General features: G+C 38.7%; 1 protein-coding gene across 4 annotated transcripts in view; it reads right to left on the bottom strand.

Annotated features, from left to right (window-relative positions):
• The window catches only part of MAEL (maelstrom spermatogenic transposon silencer), a 132,234-nt gene that overhangs the window by 3,813 nt on the left and 109,820 nt on the right, over positions 1–18,601 (bottom strand). For all 4 annotated transcript variants that reach the window (XM_019935481.3, XM_019935483.3, XM_073804772.1 and 1 more), the window contains 2 exons: positions 1,146–1,208; positions 222–354 (listed from right to left, as the gene is read on the bottom strand). In XM_019935481.3, the coding sequence (XP_019791040.1) occupies positions 222–354; positions 1,146–1,208 (196 nt within the window). The remainder of the gene's footprint in view (positions 1–221; positions 355–1,145; positions 1,209–18,601) is intronic.

The raw sequence follows: 18,601 nt of genomic DNA on the forward strand, positions 1-18,601 counted from the left end.
AATTGTTTGGATGTGTTTCGTATAAACACTAATGCTAATTTTAATTTTCTTTGTTAAGTACAGTAGGAAAATATACAAGGAAGAAAAAGGATTTTTTGTAAGATCCAACTGGATTAAAAACTGACATTCCATGAAGGATCAAAAAAAATTTTTAACAGAAGAGAGAACCAAACAAAGGCCTGATCTTGAGAGACTAGCAGCCCGAAAAGTGAGCTCCTTACCTGGTAACGCCCTGCATCCAATACAACCATTTTCGGTGTCACACTATTGCTGGCCTCATAATCTTGAAGTGGTACATGAGCCTCTGTGAGCTGGATTCCAAAGAGAGTGGCCAGAGAATTACTGATGCAGTATCTTTAAAAAGGAATTTAAAATGTTTATTATCAGAATCTTATCTAATTCATTCTAAAAGCATTCACATTTTAAAAATTTCTGACAAAGCATGTGAGATATTGTTGTAAATTGGGAAAAAAGAAATTTAGAGATTTGGAGAAAAAATGGGAATAGCAGTATGTATGTAGCAGTATGTAGCAGTATGTATGTAGCAGTACATATCATAAAACTGGTCATTACTGGTAAGCAATACTTTGATTACCAAATAAAATTTCAGATCCATTATAAGTGAATGGGAATGAGGGGGAAGAGCACCAGAATTCTCAAATATTTAAGGCAGGGAGAGGCAACAACAGCAACAGGGCGAAAACTTAGAAACACTTATTCATCCTCAGAACCAACTATCATCAGCTGTGTAAAGGGATTACCAGAGCTTCCACAGAGCTGAGGCTGCAGGTACTTTCCCTACAAAATGAGGAGAAAAGGGTCTATATGTTTTCAGCACCTTCACAAGGAAGTGCTGTTCTTAATGACAGTAGGGAACTTCACTTTCCTACAGGAATCCTAGAAGAAAAAAATTTCAATAAGTGCTTCTGAAGGCTCAAATTGTTCAGGTGGTAACCACCAGACAAGTAGTGACATGGGCAGAAGAATACAAGTAACATGACTAAAAACACCTTTGTTTTAAAAGACAGTTGTGGAAATAGAGGTAAACAGTGATGCACCCTGAATGCCAAAGCAACAACAAGCAAAGTTGCAAAGAATTCAGTGCAGAATAGAGCATTAGGAAGAAAATCCTTTCTCCAACTTACGCAATTTTCTTGCAAACAGCTAAAGCACAGAGGACAATATCATTTTCTTCATGCCACTTGCACCTGTACAGAAAAAAAAAGACTTTAATATCATCTAACTGAAGCAGCACTGCTTATGGGTTTTTATGTGCCAAATTTCTACCTTAGTGTCAGTTTCTTAAATGATTTCAACTATTACTCAAAGATTAAGGTCTCTAATTTAACATATAAAAAGTAGACTTTTTTTAAAAACAAGTTTTTAATGTTACCTCCTCTGATGCAAATTCATGACACATTGCAAACATGCAGCTATAACAGATTTTACCTTGAAAATCTATATATGTATTTATATATATATATAGAAAATCTATATATAGAGTGTAGTTAACATATACTCATTAAATACACATTTACTGACGACATACTACTTACCAGGCATTGTCCTAGACACTAGAGATACAGTACAGAATGAAACACAAACTCTTATGCACACAAAACTTACTTTTTAATGGGGAAGTCAGATCAAAAGATATGTAGGTATAATAATATAGTAAGTTAGATGAGTTCTAAGGAGAAAAACAAGAAAAAGACATGAAATGCAAGAGAAGGGTGACATTTTAGATAAGGTAGGCAGGAAAGGTGTCACTGAGGAGTGGATGTTGGAGTGAAGACCTCAAGAGGGGATGTTGGAGAGGAAATGACCAACAACATACTTTCATGACGAGAGCCACTATAAACCTGTATATCTTTCCCCTGAGTGCGTAAGTTATTTGAGACTCAACAGTACTACCTGCATAATAGAAACCTTCTCTGAACTTAGCAAAAATCTTCACTTAGAAATTATAAACACGCTAAACAATAAGTGTAAAAAGTCCATTATCTGCACTTGTTATTTAACTGAATGGAAGGCTATCTAAAAATAAGATTAAGAATTCCCCACTGCTTTTACAAAAAGTGATTCAATAAATATGATTCATAAAACTAACTCTAAAATGAAGGCTTAAGTTAAAACTAAATCTAAATCAAGGCACCAGTCCCTCCCACTGGGAGGCCTGCACAAGCCTCTTAGACCAGCCTCACCCACCAGGGGGCAGACACTAGAAGCAAGAGGAACTACAATCCTACAGCCTGTGGGACTACAAACACAGAAAGTTACACAAAATGAGATGTCAAAGAAATATGTTCCAGAGGAAGGAACAAGATAAAACCCCAGAACAACTACTAAATGAAGTGGAAATAGGCAGTCTACCTGAAAAAGAATTCAGAATAATGATAGTAAAGACAGTCCAAGATCTCAGAAAAAAAATGGAGGCACAGACCAAGAAGATACAAGAAATGTTTTAACAAAGAGCTAGAAGATAAACAAGGAACAATAACTGAAATGAAAAATACACTAGATGAAATAAATAGCAGAATAAATGAAGTAGAATGGTAAGTGAGCAGAAAGACAGAATGGTGGAAATAACTGCTGTGGAACAGGATAAAGAATAAAAAGAAATGAGGACAGTTTAAGAGACCTCTGGGACAACATTAAATGCACCAACATTTACATTATAGGAGTCCAGAATGAGAAAAAATTTGAAGAGATAATAATTGAAAACTTCCCTAACATGGGAAAGGAAACAGTCACCTAGTCCAGGAAGTGCAGAGAGTCCCAGGCAGGATAAACCCAAGGAGGAGCATGCTGAGACACATAGTAATCGAACTGACAAAAATTAAAGACAAAAAGAAAATATTAAAAGAAACAAACAACCCAATCAAAAAATGGGCAGAAGACCTAAAGAGACATTTCTCCAAAGAAGAAATACAGATGGCCAGTAGGTACATGAAAAGATGCTCAACACTACAAATCAGAGAAATGCAAATATAAAAACTACAACGAGGTACCACCTCATTCCACTCAGAACGGCCACCATTAAAATGTCTACAAACAGTTAAATGCTGGAGATGGTGTGGAGAAAAGGGAACCTTCCTACAGTTGGTGGTAATGTAAGTTGATGTAGCCACGGTGGAAAACAGTATAGGATATTCCTCACAAAACTAGAAATAGAATTACCATATGATCCAGCAATCTGACTCCTGGGCATATATCCAGACAAAATTACAATTCAAAAAGATACATGTACCCCTATGTTAATAGCAGCACTATTCACAACAGCCAAGACATGGAAACAACCTAAACGTCCATCAACAGATGAATGGATAAGGAAGATATGGTACATAAATACAATGGAATACTACTCAGCTATAAAAAAGAACGAAATAATGTCATTTGCAGCAACATGGATGGACCTAGAGGTTATCATACTAAGTGAAGTAAGTCAGAAAGATAAAGACAAATACTATATGATATCCCTTATAGGTAGAATCTAAAATATGACACAAATGAACCTATCTATGAAACAGAAAAAAACACCAGGGACATAGAGAATAGACTGGTGGTTGCCAAGGGGGAGGAGGGTTGTAGAAAGTAGGAGTGGGAGTTTGGGATTAGCAGATGCAAACTGGTGTATACACAGAATGGATAAACAACAAGGTCCTAGTGGATAGCACAGGGAACTATATTCAACATCCTGTGATAAACCATAATGGAAAAGAATGCGAAAAAGAAGGTGTGTGTGTGTGTGTGTGTGTGTGTGTGTGTGTGTGTGTGTGTGTGTGTGTGTGTGTGTGTGTGTGTGTGTGTGTGTGTGTGTGTGTGTGTGTGTGAAGCTCAGTCACTGCTGCACAGCAGTAATTGACACAACATTGTAATTCAACTTTACTTCAATGAAAAATAAATTACAGTGCTTAAAAAAAAAAAAGCAACAAGGGCAAAGCAACAAATAACATACAAGAGAATCCCCATAAGGTTATCAACTGATTTTTCAACAGAACTCTGCAGGTCAGAAGGGAGTGGCACGATATATTTAAAGTGATGAAAGGGAAAAGCCTGCAACCAAGAATACTCTACCCAGCAAGGCTCTCATTCAGATTTGATGGCAAAATCAAAAGCTTTACAGATAAGCAAAAGCTAATAAGAGAATTCAGCACTACCAAACTAGCTTTACAAATAAATGCTAAAGGAACTTCTCTAGGCAGAAAAGAAAAGACCACAACTGGAAACAAGAAAAGTACAAATGGGAAAGCTCACCAGTAAAGGTAAACAAACATACAGTAAAGGTAGGAAATCATTCACACACAAATATGATATCAAAACCAGCAACTGTGAGAAGAGTACAAATGTAGGATATTGAAAATGCATTTGAAATAAGGGACGAGCAACTTAAAACAATTGTGTATATATATACATACTACTATTTCAAAACCTCACAGTAACCACAAACCAAAAGTCTACGATATACACACAAAAGAGAAAAAGGAATCCAAACATAACACTAAAGATAGTCATCAAATCACAAGAGAAGAAAAAGAGGAAGGAAGAAAAAAGACCTACAAACACAAATCCAAAACAACTAACAAAATGGCAACAAAAACGTATCAGTTATTACATTAAATATAAATGGATTAAATGCTCCAACCAAAAGACAGACTGGATGAATGGATATAAAAACAAGACCTATATATATGCTGTCTACAAGAGACCCACTTCAGACCTAGGGACACATACAGACTGAAAGTGAGAGGATGGGAAAAGGTATCCCATGCAAATGGAAATCAAAAGAAATCTGGGTTAGCAATACTCGTATCAGACAAAATAGACTTTAAAGACTGTTACAACAGACAAAGGAGGACACTACATGATGATCAAAGGATCAATCCAAGAAGAGGATTTAACAACTGTAAAAATATACGTAGCCAACATAGGAGAACCCTGATGTAGCAGCCATAAAAGATGAAATTGACAGTAACACAGTTAACAGTGGGGGATTTTAACACCTCACTTACATCAATGGACGGATCATCCAGACAGAAAAATCAATAACAAAAGACAGGCCTTAAATGTCACATTAGGCCAAATGAATTTAAGTGATATTTATAGAGCATTCCATCCAAAAGCAGCAGAACACACATTCTTCTCAAGTGCACATGGAACATTCTCCAGGACAGATCACATGCTGGGCCACAAAGCAAGCTTGGGTAAAGTTAAGAAAACTGAAATCATATCAAGCATCTTTTCCGACCACAACACGAGGAGATTAAAAATCAACTATAAGAAAAAAACCTGTAAAACAACAAAAACACACAGAGGCTAAACAATATGCTACTGAACAACCCATGGATCACTGAAGAAATCAAAGAAGAAATCAAAAAATACCTACAAATGAAAACAAAAACAGGATGATCAAAAACCTATGGGACACCGCAAAAGCAGTTCTAAGAGGGAAGTTTATAGCAATACAATCTTACCTCATGAAACAAGAGAAATCTCAAATAAACAACCTTATCTTACACCTAAAGCAACTAGAGAAAGAAGAACAAACAAAAGCCAAAGTTAGTAGAAGGAAAGAAATCATAAAGATCAGAGCAGAAATAAATGAAATAGAGACCAAAAAAAAAAAAAAAAAAAAAACCCAGGAAAGATCAATGAAACTAAAAGTTGGGTCTTTGAAAAGATAAACAGAATTGATAAGTCTTTAGCTAGACTCAAAAAGAAAAAAAGGGAGAGGGCTCAAATCAATAAAATTAGAAATGAAAAAGGAAAAGTTATGGTGGACACCACAGAAATACAAAGATCATAAGAGACTACTACAAGCAACAGTATGCCAATAAAATGGACAACCGAGAAGAAATGGACAAATTCTTAAGCAAGATATAACCTTCCAAGACTAACTAGAATAGAAAATACAAACAGACCAATCACAAGCACTGAAATTGAAACTGTGATTTAAAAACTGCCAACAAACAAAAGTCCAGGACCAGATGGCTTCACAGGTGAATTCTATCTAACATTTAGAGAAGAGTTAACACCTATCCTTCTGAAACTGTTCCAAAAAATGGCAGAGGAAGGAACACTCCTAAACTCATTCTATGAGGCCACCATCACCCTTATAACAAAACCAGACAAAGATACCGTAAAAAAAGAAAATTACAGGCCAATATCACTGATGAACATAGATGCAAAAATCCTGAACAAAATACTAGCAAACTGAATCCAACAATACATTAAAGGGATCATACACCATGATCAAGTGGGGTTTATCTCAGGGGCACAAAGATTCTTCAATATCCACAAATCAGTAAGTGTGATACACCACATTAACAAACTGAAGAAAAAACATATGATTATCTCAATAGATGCAGAAAAAGCTTTTGACAAAATTCAACACCCATTTATGATAAAAACTTTCTAGAAAGTGGCCATAGAGGGAACATACCTCAACATAATAAAGGCCATATATGACAAACTCAGAGCTAACATCATTCTCAATGGTGACAAACTGAAAGCATTCCCTCTAAGATCAGAAACAGGACAAGGCTGTCCACTGTCTCCACTTTTATTCATCATAGATTTGGAAGTCCTAACCACAGCAGAAAAGAAATAGCAGAAAAGAAATAAAAGGAATCTAAAAATGGATTAATTATAAAATTAATACACAGAAATCTGTTGCACTTCTATATACAAACAATGAAAAATCAGAAAGAGAAATTAAGGAAACAATCCCATTTTCCATCACATCAAAAAAGAATAAAATATCTAGGAATAAATCTACCTAAGGAGGCAAAAGACCTGTGCTCTGAAAACTGTAAGACACTGATGAAAGAAATCGAAGATGACATGAACAGATGGAAAGATATATACCATGTTCTTGGATTGGAAGAATCAATATTGTCAAAATGACTACACTACACAAGGTAGTCTACAGATTCAATGCAATCCCTATCAAATTACTAATGGCAGATCTAGAACAAAAGATTTAAAATTTGTACAGAAACACAAAAGACCCTGAATAGCCAAAGCAATCTTGAGAAATGAAACGGAGCTGGAGGAATCAGGCTCCCTGACCTCAGACTATACTACAAAGCTATAGTCATCAAAACACTGCTGGCAAAAAGACAGACTTATAGATCAATGGAACAGGATAGAAAGCTCAGAAATAAACCCACACACCTATGATCTATTAACCTACGACAAAGAAAGCAAGAACATATAATGGAGAAAAGACAGTCTCTTCAATAAGTGGTGCTGGGAAAACTGGACAACTACATGTAAAGGAATGAAATTAGAACATTCTCTAACACCATACACAAAAATAAACTCAAAATGGATTAAAGACCTCAACGTAAGACTGTATACTATAAAAGTCTTAAGAGGAAAACATAGGCAGAACACTTTGACATAAGTTGCAGCAATATTTTTTTGGATCCATCTCCTAGAGTAATGAAAATAGAAAATAAACAAATGGGACCTAATTAAACTTAAAAGGTTTTGCACAGCAAAGGAAACCATAAACAAAACAAAAAGACAACCCACAGCATGGGAGAAAATATTTGAAAATGAAGTGATCAACAAGGGATTAATCTCCAAAACATACAAACAGCTCATGCAGCTCTGTCAAAAAAGCAAACAACCCAATCAAAAAATGGACAGAAGATCTAAAGAGACATTTCTCTAAAGAAGACATAGAGATGGCCAAAAAGCACATGAAAAGATGCTCAACACCACTAATTATTAGAGAAATACAAATCAAAACTATGAGGTATCACCTCACCCTGGTCAGAATGGCCATCAACAGAAAGTTTACAAACAATAAATGCTGGAGAGGGTGTGGAGAAAAGGGAACTCTCCTACACTGTTGGTGGGAATGTAAATTGGTACAACCACTATGGAGAAGAATATGGAGGTTCCTTAAAAAACTAAAATTAGAGCTCTCATATGATCCAGCAATCCCACTCCTGGGCATATATCCAGAGAAAACCATATTTCGAGAAGATACATGCACCCTAATGTTCACTGCAGCACTACTTCCAATACCCAAGACATGGAAGCCATCTAAATATCCACTGACAGAGGAATGGATAAAGAGGATGTGATACATATATAGAATGGAATATTAGCCATAAAGAATGAATCAATGCCATTTGCAGCCACATGGATGGACCGAGAGATTATCATACTAAGTAAATAAGCCCAGCAGAAAGACAAAAATCATATGATATTGCTTATATGTGGAATCTAAAAAAATTGATACAAATGAATTTATTTACAAAACAGAAACAGACTCACAGACTTAGAAAACAAACTTATGGTTACCAAAGGGCAGAGGTGGCGGGGGGGATAAATTAGGAGGCTGGGATTAACATATATACACTACTACATGTAAAATATATAATCAACGAGGACACACTGTATAACACAGGGAACTCTATTCAGTACTCTGTAATAACCTATATGGGAAATAGAATCTGAAAAAGAATAGAGGCTTCCGGGAAGACGGCAGAAGAGTAAGACGTGGAGACCACCTTCCTCCCCACAGATACACCAGAAATACATCTACACGTGGAACAACTCCTACAGAACACCTACTGAACGCTGGCAGAAGACCTCAGACCTCCCAAAAGGCAAGAAACCCCCCATGTACCTGGACAGGGCAAAAGTAAAAAGAATAAACATAGACAAAAGGATAGGGACGGGACCTGCACCAGTGGGAGGGAGCTGTGAAGGAGGAAAGAGGATCAGGGCCGACCGGCACTCACCAGCCCAAGAGGCTTGTCTGCTCACCCGCCGGGGCGGGCAGGGCCTGGAGTTGAGGCTCGGGCTTCGGTCGGAGCGTCAGAGGACTGGGCCTGGCAGCATGAACACAGCCTGCAGGGGGTTAGTGCGCCACGGCTAGCCGGGAGGGAGTCCGGGAAAAAGTCTGGACCTGCCGAAGACGCAAGAGACGTTTTCTTCCCTCTTTGTTTCCTGGTGCGCGAGGAGAGGGGATTAAGAGCACTGCTTAAAGGAGCTCCAGAGATGGGCGCAAGCCGTGGCTAAAAGCACGGACCACAGAGACGGGCACGAGACGCTAAGGCTGCTGCTGCCGCCACCAAGAAGCCTGTGTGCGAGCACAGATCACTATCCACACCCCCCTTCCAGGGAGCCTGTGCAGCTTGCCATTGCCAGGGTCCCGGGATCCAGGGACAACTCCCTCAGGAGAACGCATGGCGCACGTCAGGCTAGTGCAACATCACGCCGGCTTCTACCACCGCAGGCTTGCCCCGCACTGCGTGTCCCTCCCTCCCCCGGGCCTGAGTGAGCCAGAGCCCCCGAATTAGCGGCTCCTTTAAACCCGTCCTGTCTGAGTGAAGAACAGACACACTCCGGCGACCTACACGCAGAGGCGGGGCCAAATCCAAAGCTGAACCCCTGGGAGCTGTGAGAACAGAGAAAGGGAAACCTCTCCCAGCAGCCTCAGAAGCAGCGGATTAAAGCTCCACAATCAACTTGATGTACCCTGCATCTGTGGAATACCTGAATAGACAACGAATCATCCCAAATTGAGGAGCCGGGTGGAAAAAAGGCCCTTGGTGCTGCAGCCAGGAGTCAGTGCTGTGCCTCTGAGGTGGGAGAGCCAACTTCAGGACACTGGTCCACAAGAGAGCTCCCAGCACCACATAATATCAAACAGCGAAAATCTCCCAGAGATCCCCATCTCAATGACCAGCAAGCTACAGTGCTGGACATCCTATGCCAAACAACTAGCAAGACAGGAACACAACCCCACCCATTAGCAAAAAGGCTGCCTAAAATCATAAGTCCACAGACACCCCAAAACACACCACCAGACGTGGACCTGCCAACCAGAAAGACAAGATCCAGCCTCATCCACTAGAACATAGGCACGAGTCCCCTCCACCAGGAAGCCTACACAACCCACTGAACCAACCTTAGCCACTGGGGACAGACACCAAAAACAACAGGAACTACGAACCTGCAGCCTGCAAAAAGGAGACCCCAAACACAGTAAGATAAGCAAAATGAGAAAACAGAAAAACACACAGCAGATGAAGGAGCAAGATAAAAACCCAACAGACCTAACAAAGAAGAAATAGGCAGTCTACCTGAAAAAGAATTTAGAATGATAATAAAGATGATCCAAAATCTTGGAGATAGAATAGACAAAATGCAAGAAACATTTAACAAGGACCTAGAAGAACTAAAGATGAAACAAACAACAATGAACAACACAATAAGTGAAATGAAAAATACTGTAGATGGGATCAATAGCAGAATAACTGAGGCAGAAAAACGAATAAGTGACCTGGAAGATAAAATAGTGGAAATAACTAACGCAGAGCAGAATAAAGAAAAAAGAATGAAAAGAACTGAGGACAGTCTCAGAGACGTCTGGGACAACGTTAAACGCACCAACATTCGAATGATAGGGGTTCCAGAAGAAGAAGAGAAAAAGAAAGGGACTGAGAAAATATTTGAAGAGATTATAGTTGAAAACTTCCCTAATATGGGAAAGGAAATCGTTAATCAAGTCCAGGAAGCACAGAGAGTCCCATACAGGATAAATCCAAGGAGAAATACGCCAAGACACATATTAATCAAATTGTCAAAAATTAAATACACAGAAAGGATATTAAAAGCAGCAAGGGAAAAACAACAAACAACACACAAGGGAATCCCCATAAGGTTAACAGCTGATCTTTCAGCAGAAACTCTGCAAGCCAGAAGGGACTGGCAGGACATATTTAAAGTGATGAAGGAGAAAAACCTGCAACCAAGATTACTCTACCCAGCAAGGATCTCATTCAGATTTGATGGAGAAATTAAAACCTTTACAAACAAGCAAAAGCTGAGAGAGTTCAGCACCACCAAACCAGCTTTACAACAACTGCTAAAGGAACTTCTCTAGGTAAGAAACACAAGAGAAGGAAAAGACTTACAATAACGAACCCAAAACAATTAAGAAAATGGGAATAGGAACATACATATAGATAATTACCTTAAATATAAATGGACTAAATGCTCCCACCAAAAGACACAGATTGGCTGAATGGATACAAAAACAAGACCCATATATATGCTGTCTACAAGAGATCCACTTCAGACCTAGAGACACATACAGACTGAAAGTAAGGGGACGGAAAAAGATATTCCAAGCTAATGGAAACCAAAAGAAAGCTGGAGTAGCAATTCTCATATCAGACAAAATAGACTTTAAAATAAAGACTATTAGAAGAGACAAAGAAGGACACTACATACTGATCAAAGGATCGATCCAAGCAGAAGATATAACACTGGTAAATATTTATGCACCCAACACAGGAGCACCTCAATACATAAGGCAAATGCTAACAGCCATAAAAGGGGAAATGGACAGTAACACATTCATAGTAGGGGACTTTAACACCCCACTTTCACCAATGGACAGACCATCCAAAATGAAAATAAATAAGGAAACACAAGCTTTAAATGATACATTAAACAAGATGGACTTAATTGATATTTATAGGACACTCCATCCAAAAACAACAAAATACACATTTTTCTCAAGTGCTCATAGAACATTCTCCAGGATAGATCATATATTGGGTCACAAATCAAGCCTTGGTAAATTTAAGGAAATTGAAATTGTATCAAGTATCTTTTCTGACCACAACGCTATGAGACTAGATATCAATTACAGGAAAAGATCTGTAAAAAATACAAATGTATGGAGGCTGAACAATACACTACTTAATAATGAAGTAATCACTGAAGAAATCAAAGAGGAAATCAAAACAACCTGGAAACAAATGACAATGGAGAGACGACGACCCAAAACCTGTGGGATGCAGCAAAAGCAGTTCTAAGAGGGAAGTTTATAGAAATACAATCCTACCTTAAGAAACAGAAAATATCTCGAATAAACCACATAACCTTGCACCTAAAGCAATTACATAAGGAAGAACCCCTTCTGTAAAAAACCCCAAAGTTAACAGAATGAAAGAAATCATTATAATCAGATCAGAAATAAATGAAAAAGAAATGAAGGAAACGATAGCAAAGATCAATAAAACTAAAAGCTAGTTCTTTGAGAAGATAAACAAAATAGATAAACCATTAGCCAGACTCATCAAGAAAAAAAAGGGAGAAGACTCAAATCAATTAATTAGAAATGAAAAGGAGAAGTAAAAACTGACACTGCAGAAAAACAAAAGATAATGAGAGATTACTATAAGCAACTTTATGCCAATAAAATGGACAACCTGGAAGAAATGGACAAATTCTTAGAAAGATATTACCTTCCAAGACTGAATAACAAAGAAACAGAAACTATGAACAGACCAATCACAAGCGCTGAAATTGAAACTGTGATTAAAAAGCTTCCAACAAACAAAAGCCCAGGACCAGATGGCTTCACAGGCGAATTCTATCAAACATTTAGAGAAGAGATAACACCTATCCTTCTCAAACACTTCCAAAATATAGCAGAGGGAGGAACACTACCAAATTCATTCTATGAGGCCACCATCACCTTGATACCAAAAACAGACAAGGATGACACAAACAAAGAAAACTACAGGCCAATAGCACTGATGAATATAGGGGCAAAAACCCTCAACAAAATGCTAGCAAACAGAATCCAACAGCACATTCAAAGGATCATACACCATAATCAAGTGAGGTTTCTTCCAGGAATGCAAGGATTCTTCAATATACGCAGAAGAATTAATGTGATAAACCATACTAACAAACTGAAGGAGAAAAACCATATGATCATCTCAATAGATGTAGAGAAAGCTTTCGACCAAATTCAACACCCATTTATGATAAAAACCCTGCAGAAAGTAGGCATAGAGGGAACTTTCCTCAACATTATAAAGGCCATATATGACAAACCCACAGCCAACATCGTCCTCAATGGTGAAAAACTGAAAGCATTTCCACTACGATCAGGAACAAGACAAGGCTGCCCACTCTCACCACTCTTATTCAACACAGTTTTGGAAGTTTTAGCCACAGCAATCAGAGAAGAAAAGGAAATAAAAGGAATCCAAATCGGAAAAGAAGAAAGTAAAGCTGTCACTGTTTGCAGATGACATGATACTATACATAGAGAATCCTAAAGATGCTACCAGAAAACTACTAGAGCTAATCAATGAATCTGGTAAAGTAGCAGGATACAAAATTAATGCACAGAAATCTCTGGCATTCCTATACACTAATGATGAAAAATCTGAACGTGAAATCAAGAAAACACTCCCATTTACCATGGCAACAAAAAGAATAAACCTACCTAAGGAGACAGAAGACCTGTATGCAGAAAATTATAAGACACTGATGAAAGAAATTAAAGATGATACAAATAGATGGAGAGATATACCATGTTTTTGGATTGGAAGAATCAACATTGTGAAAATGACTCTACTACCAAAAGCAATCTACAGATTCAATGCAATCCCTGTCAAACTACCATTGGTATTTTTCACAGAACTAGAGCGAAAAATTTCACAATTTATATGGAAACACAGAAGACCCCGAATAGCCAAAGCAATCTTGAGAACGAAAAACGGAGCTGGAGGAATCAGGCTCCCTGACTTCAGACTATACTACAAAGCTACAGTAATCAAGAGAGTATGCTACTGGCACAAAAGCAGAAACATACATCAATGGAACAGGATAGAAAGCCCAGAGATAAACCCACGCACATACGGTCACCTCATCTTTGATAAAGGAGGCAGGAATGTACAGTGGAGAAAGGACAGCCTCTTCAATAAGTGGTGCTGGGAAAACTGGACAGGTCCGTGTAAAAGTATGAGGTTCGATCACTCCCTAACACCATACACAAAAATAAGCTCAAAATGGATTCAAGACCTAAATGTAAGGCCAGAAACTATCAAAGTCTTAGAGGAAAACATAGGCAGAACACGCTATGACATAAATCACAGCAAGATCCTTTGTGCCCCACCTCCTAGAGAAATGGAAATAAAAACAAAAATAAACAAATGGGACCTAATGAAACTTCCAAGCTTTTGCACAGCAAAGGAAGCCATCAACAAGACCAAAAGACAACCCTCAGAGTGGGAGAAAATATTTGCAAATGAAGCAACTGACAAAGGATTAATCTCCAGAATTTACAAGCAGCTCATGCAGCTCAATAACAAAAAAACAAACAACCCAATCCAAAAATGGGCAGAAGACCTAAATAGACATTTCTCCAAAGAAGATATTACAGACTGCCAACAAACACATGAAAGAACGCTCAACATCATTAATCATTAGGGAAATGCAAATCAAAACTACAATGAGATATCACCTCACACCAGTCAGAATGCCCATCGTCAAAAAATCTAGAAACAATAAATCCTGGAGAGGGTGTGGAGAAAAGGGAACACTCCTGCACTGCTGGTGGGAATGTGAATTGGTACAGCCACTATGGAGAACAATATGGAGGTTCCCTAAAAAACTGCAAATAGAACTACCATATGACCCAGCAATCCCACTGCTGGGCATATACCCTGAGAAAACCATAATTCAAAAAGGGTCATGTACCAAAATGTTCATTGCAGCTCTATTTACAATAGCCAGGACGTGGAAGCAACCTGAGTGTCCATCAACAGATGAGTGGATAAAGAAGACGGGGCACATATATACAATGGAGTATTACTCAGCCATAAAGGGAAACGAAATCGAGTTATTTGTAGTGAGGTGTACGGAAGTAGAGTCTGTCATAGAGCGTGAAGTAAGTCAGAAAGAGAAAGACAAATACCGTATGCTAACACATATGTATGGAATTTAAGAAAACAAAAATGTCATGAAGAACCTAGGGGTAAGACAGGAATAAAGACACAGACCTACTGGAGAACGGACTTGAGGATATGGGGAGGGGGAAGGGTGAGCTGTGACAAAGTGAGAGAGAGGCATGGACATATATACACTACCAAACGTAAGGTAGATAGCTAGTGGGAAGCAGCCGCATAGCACAGGGAGATCAGCTCGGTGCTTTGTGACCGCCTGGAGATGTGGGATAGGGAGGGTGGGAGGGAGGGAGACGTAAGAGGGAAGACATATGGGAACATATGTATATGTGTAACTGATTCACTTTGTTGTAGAGCAGAAACTAACACACCGTTGTAAAGCAATTACACCCCAATAAAGATGTTCAAAAAAAAAAAAATCTTCCAACAAACAAAAGCCCAGGACCAGACGGCTTCACAGGCGAATTCTATCATACCTTTAGAGAAGAGCTAACACCTATCCTTCTCAAACTCTTCCAAAATATAGCAGAGGGAGGAACACTCCCAAACTCGTTCTACGAGGCCAACATCACCTCGATACCAAAACCAGACAAGGATGCCACAAAGAAAACTACAGGCCAACGTCACTGATGAACACAGATGCAAAAAGCCTCAACAAAATACTAGCAAACAGAATCCAACAGCACATTCAAAGGATCATACACCATGATCAAGTGAGGTTTCTTCCAGGAATGCAAGGATTCTTCAATATACGCAGAAGAATTAATGTGATAAACCATACTAACAAACTGAAGGAGAAAAACCATATGATCATCTCAACAGATGTAGAGAAAGCTGTCGACCAAATTCAACACCCATTTATGATAAAAACCCTGCAGAAAGTAGGCATAGAGGGAACTTTCCTCAACATTACAAAGGCCATATATGACAAACCCACAGCCAACATCGTCCTCAATGGTGAAAAACTGAAAGCATTTCCACTACGATCAGGAACAAGACAAGGCTGCCCACTCTCACCACTCTTATTCAACACAGTTTTGGAAGTTTTAGCCACAGCAATCAGAGAAGAAAAGGAAATAAAAGGAATCCAAATCGGAAAAGAAGAAAGTAAAGCTGTCACTGTTTGCAGATGACATGATACTATACATAGAGAATCCTAAAGATGCTACCAGAAAACTACTAGAGCTAATCAATGAATCTGGTAAAGTAGCAGGATACAAAATTAATGCACAGAAATCTCTGGCATTCCTATACACTAATGATGAAAAATCTGAACGTGAAATCAAGAAAACACTCCCATTTACCATGGCAACAAAAAGAATAAACCTACCTAAGGAGACAGAAGACCTGTATGCAGAAAATTATAAGACACTGATGAAAGAAATTAAAGATGATACAAATAGATGGAGAGATATACCATGTTTTTGGATTGGAAGAATCAACATTGTGAAAATGACTCTACTACCAAAAGCAATCTACAGATTCAATGCAATCCCTGTCAAACTACCATTGGTATTTTTCACAGAACTAGAGCGAAAAATTTCACAATTTATATGGAAACACAAAAGACCCCGAATAGCCAAAGCAATCTTGAGAACGAAAAACGGAGCTGGAGGAATCAGGCTCCCTGACTTCAGACTATACTACAAAGCTACAGTAATCAAGAGAGTATGCTACTGGCACAAAAAGCAGATAGAAAGCCGCAGAAACATACATCAATGGAACAGGATAGAAAGCCCAGAGATAAACCCACGCACATACGGTCACCTCATCTTTGATAAAGGAGGCAGGAATGTACAGTGGAGAAAGGACAGCCTCTTCAATAAGTGGTGCTGGGAAAACTGGACAGGTCCGTGTAAAAGTATGAGATTCGATCACTCCCTAACACCATACACAAAAATAAGCTCAAAATGGATTCAAGACCTAAATGTAAGGCCAGAAACTATCAAAGTCTTAGAGGAAAACATAGGCAGAACACTCTATGACATAAATCACAGCAAGATCCTTTGTGCCCCACCTCCTAGAGAAATGGAAATAAAAACAAAAATAAACAAATGGGACCTAATGAAACTTCCAAGCTTTTGCACAGCAAAGGAAGCCATCAACAAGACCAAAAGACAACCCTCAGAGTGGGAGAAAATATTTGCAAATGAAGCAACTGACAAAGGATTAATCTCCAGAATTTACAAGCAGCTCATGCAGCTCAATAACAAAAAAAACAAACAACCCAATCCAAAAATGGTCAGAAGACCTAAATAGACATTTCTCCAAAGAAGATATTACAGACTGCCAACAAACACATGAAAGAACGCTCAACATCATTAATCATTAGGGAAATGCAAATCAAAACTACAATGAGATATCACCTCACACCAGTCAGAATGCCCATCGTCAAAAAATCTAGAAACAATAAATCCTGGAGAGGGTGTGGAGAAAAGGGAACACTCCTGCACTGCTGGTGGGAATGTGAATTGGTACAGCCACTATGGAGAACAGTATGGAGGTTCCTTAAAAAACTGCAACTAGAACTAACATATGACCCAGCAATCCCACTGCTGGGCATATACCCTGAGAAAACCATAATTCAAAAAGGATCATGTACCAAAATGTTCATTGCAGCTCTATGTACAATAGCCAGGACGTGGAAGCAACCTCAGTGTCCATCAACAGATGAGTGGATAAAGAAGACGGGGCACATATATACAATGGAGTATTACTCAGCCATAAAGAGAAACGAAATCGAGTTATTTGTAGTGAGGTGTACGGAAGTCGAGTCTGTCATAGAGCGTGAAGTAAGTCAGAAAGAGAAAGACAAATACCGTATGCTAACACATATGTATGGAATTTAAGAAAACAAAAATGTCATGAAGAACCTAGGGGTAAGACAGGAATAAAGACACAGACCTACTGGAGAACGGACTTGAGGATATGGGGAGGGGGAAGGGTGAGCTGTGACAAAGTGAGAGAGAGGCATGGACATATATACACTACCAAAAGTAAGGTAGATAGCTAGTGGGAAGCAGCTGCATAGCACAGGGAGATCAGCTCGGTGCTTTGTGACCGCCTGGAGATGTGGGATAGGGAGGGTGGGAGGGAGGGAGACGTAAGAGGGAAGACATATGGGAACGTATATATATATGTGTAACTGATTCACGTTGTTGTAGAGCAGAAACTAACACACCGTTGTAAAGCAATTACACCCCAATAAAGATGTTCAAAAAAAAAAAAAAATCTTCCAACAAACAAAAGCCCAGGACCAGACGGCTTCACAGGCGAATTCTATCATACCTTTAGAGAAGAGCTAACACCTATCCTTCTCAAACTCTTCCAAAATATAGCAGAGGGAGGAACACTCCCAAACTCGTTCTACGAGGCCAACATCACCTCGATACCAAAACCAGACAAGGATGCCACAAAGAAAACTACAGACCAATGTCACTGATGAACACAGATGCAAAAAACCTCAACAAAATACTAGCAAACAGAATCCAACAGCACATTCAAAGGATCATACACCATGATCAAGTGAGGTTTCTTCCAGGAATGCAAGGATTCTTCAATATACGCAGAAGAATTAATGTGATAAACCATACTAACAAACTGAAGGAGAAAAACCATATGATCATCTCAATAGATGTAGAGAAAGCTTTCGACCAAATTCAACACCCATTTATGATAAAAACCCTGCAGAAAGTAGGCATAGAGGGAACTTTCCTCAACATTATAAAGGCCATATATGACAAACCCACAGCCAACATCATCCTTAATGGTGAAAAACTGAAAGCATTTCCACTACGATCAGGAACAAGACAAGGCTGCCCACTCTCACCACTCTTATTCAACACAGTTTTGGAAGTTTT

This window comes from Tursiops truncatus, chromosome 1, assembly GCF_011762595.2.
Source record: "Tursiops truncatus isolate mTurTru1 chromosome 1, mTurTru1.mat.Y, whole genome shotgun sequence".
NCBI classification, from domain to species: Eukaryota; Metazoa; Chordata; class Mammalia; order Artiodactyla; family Delphinidae; genus Tursiops; species Tursiops truncatus.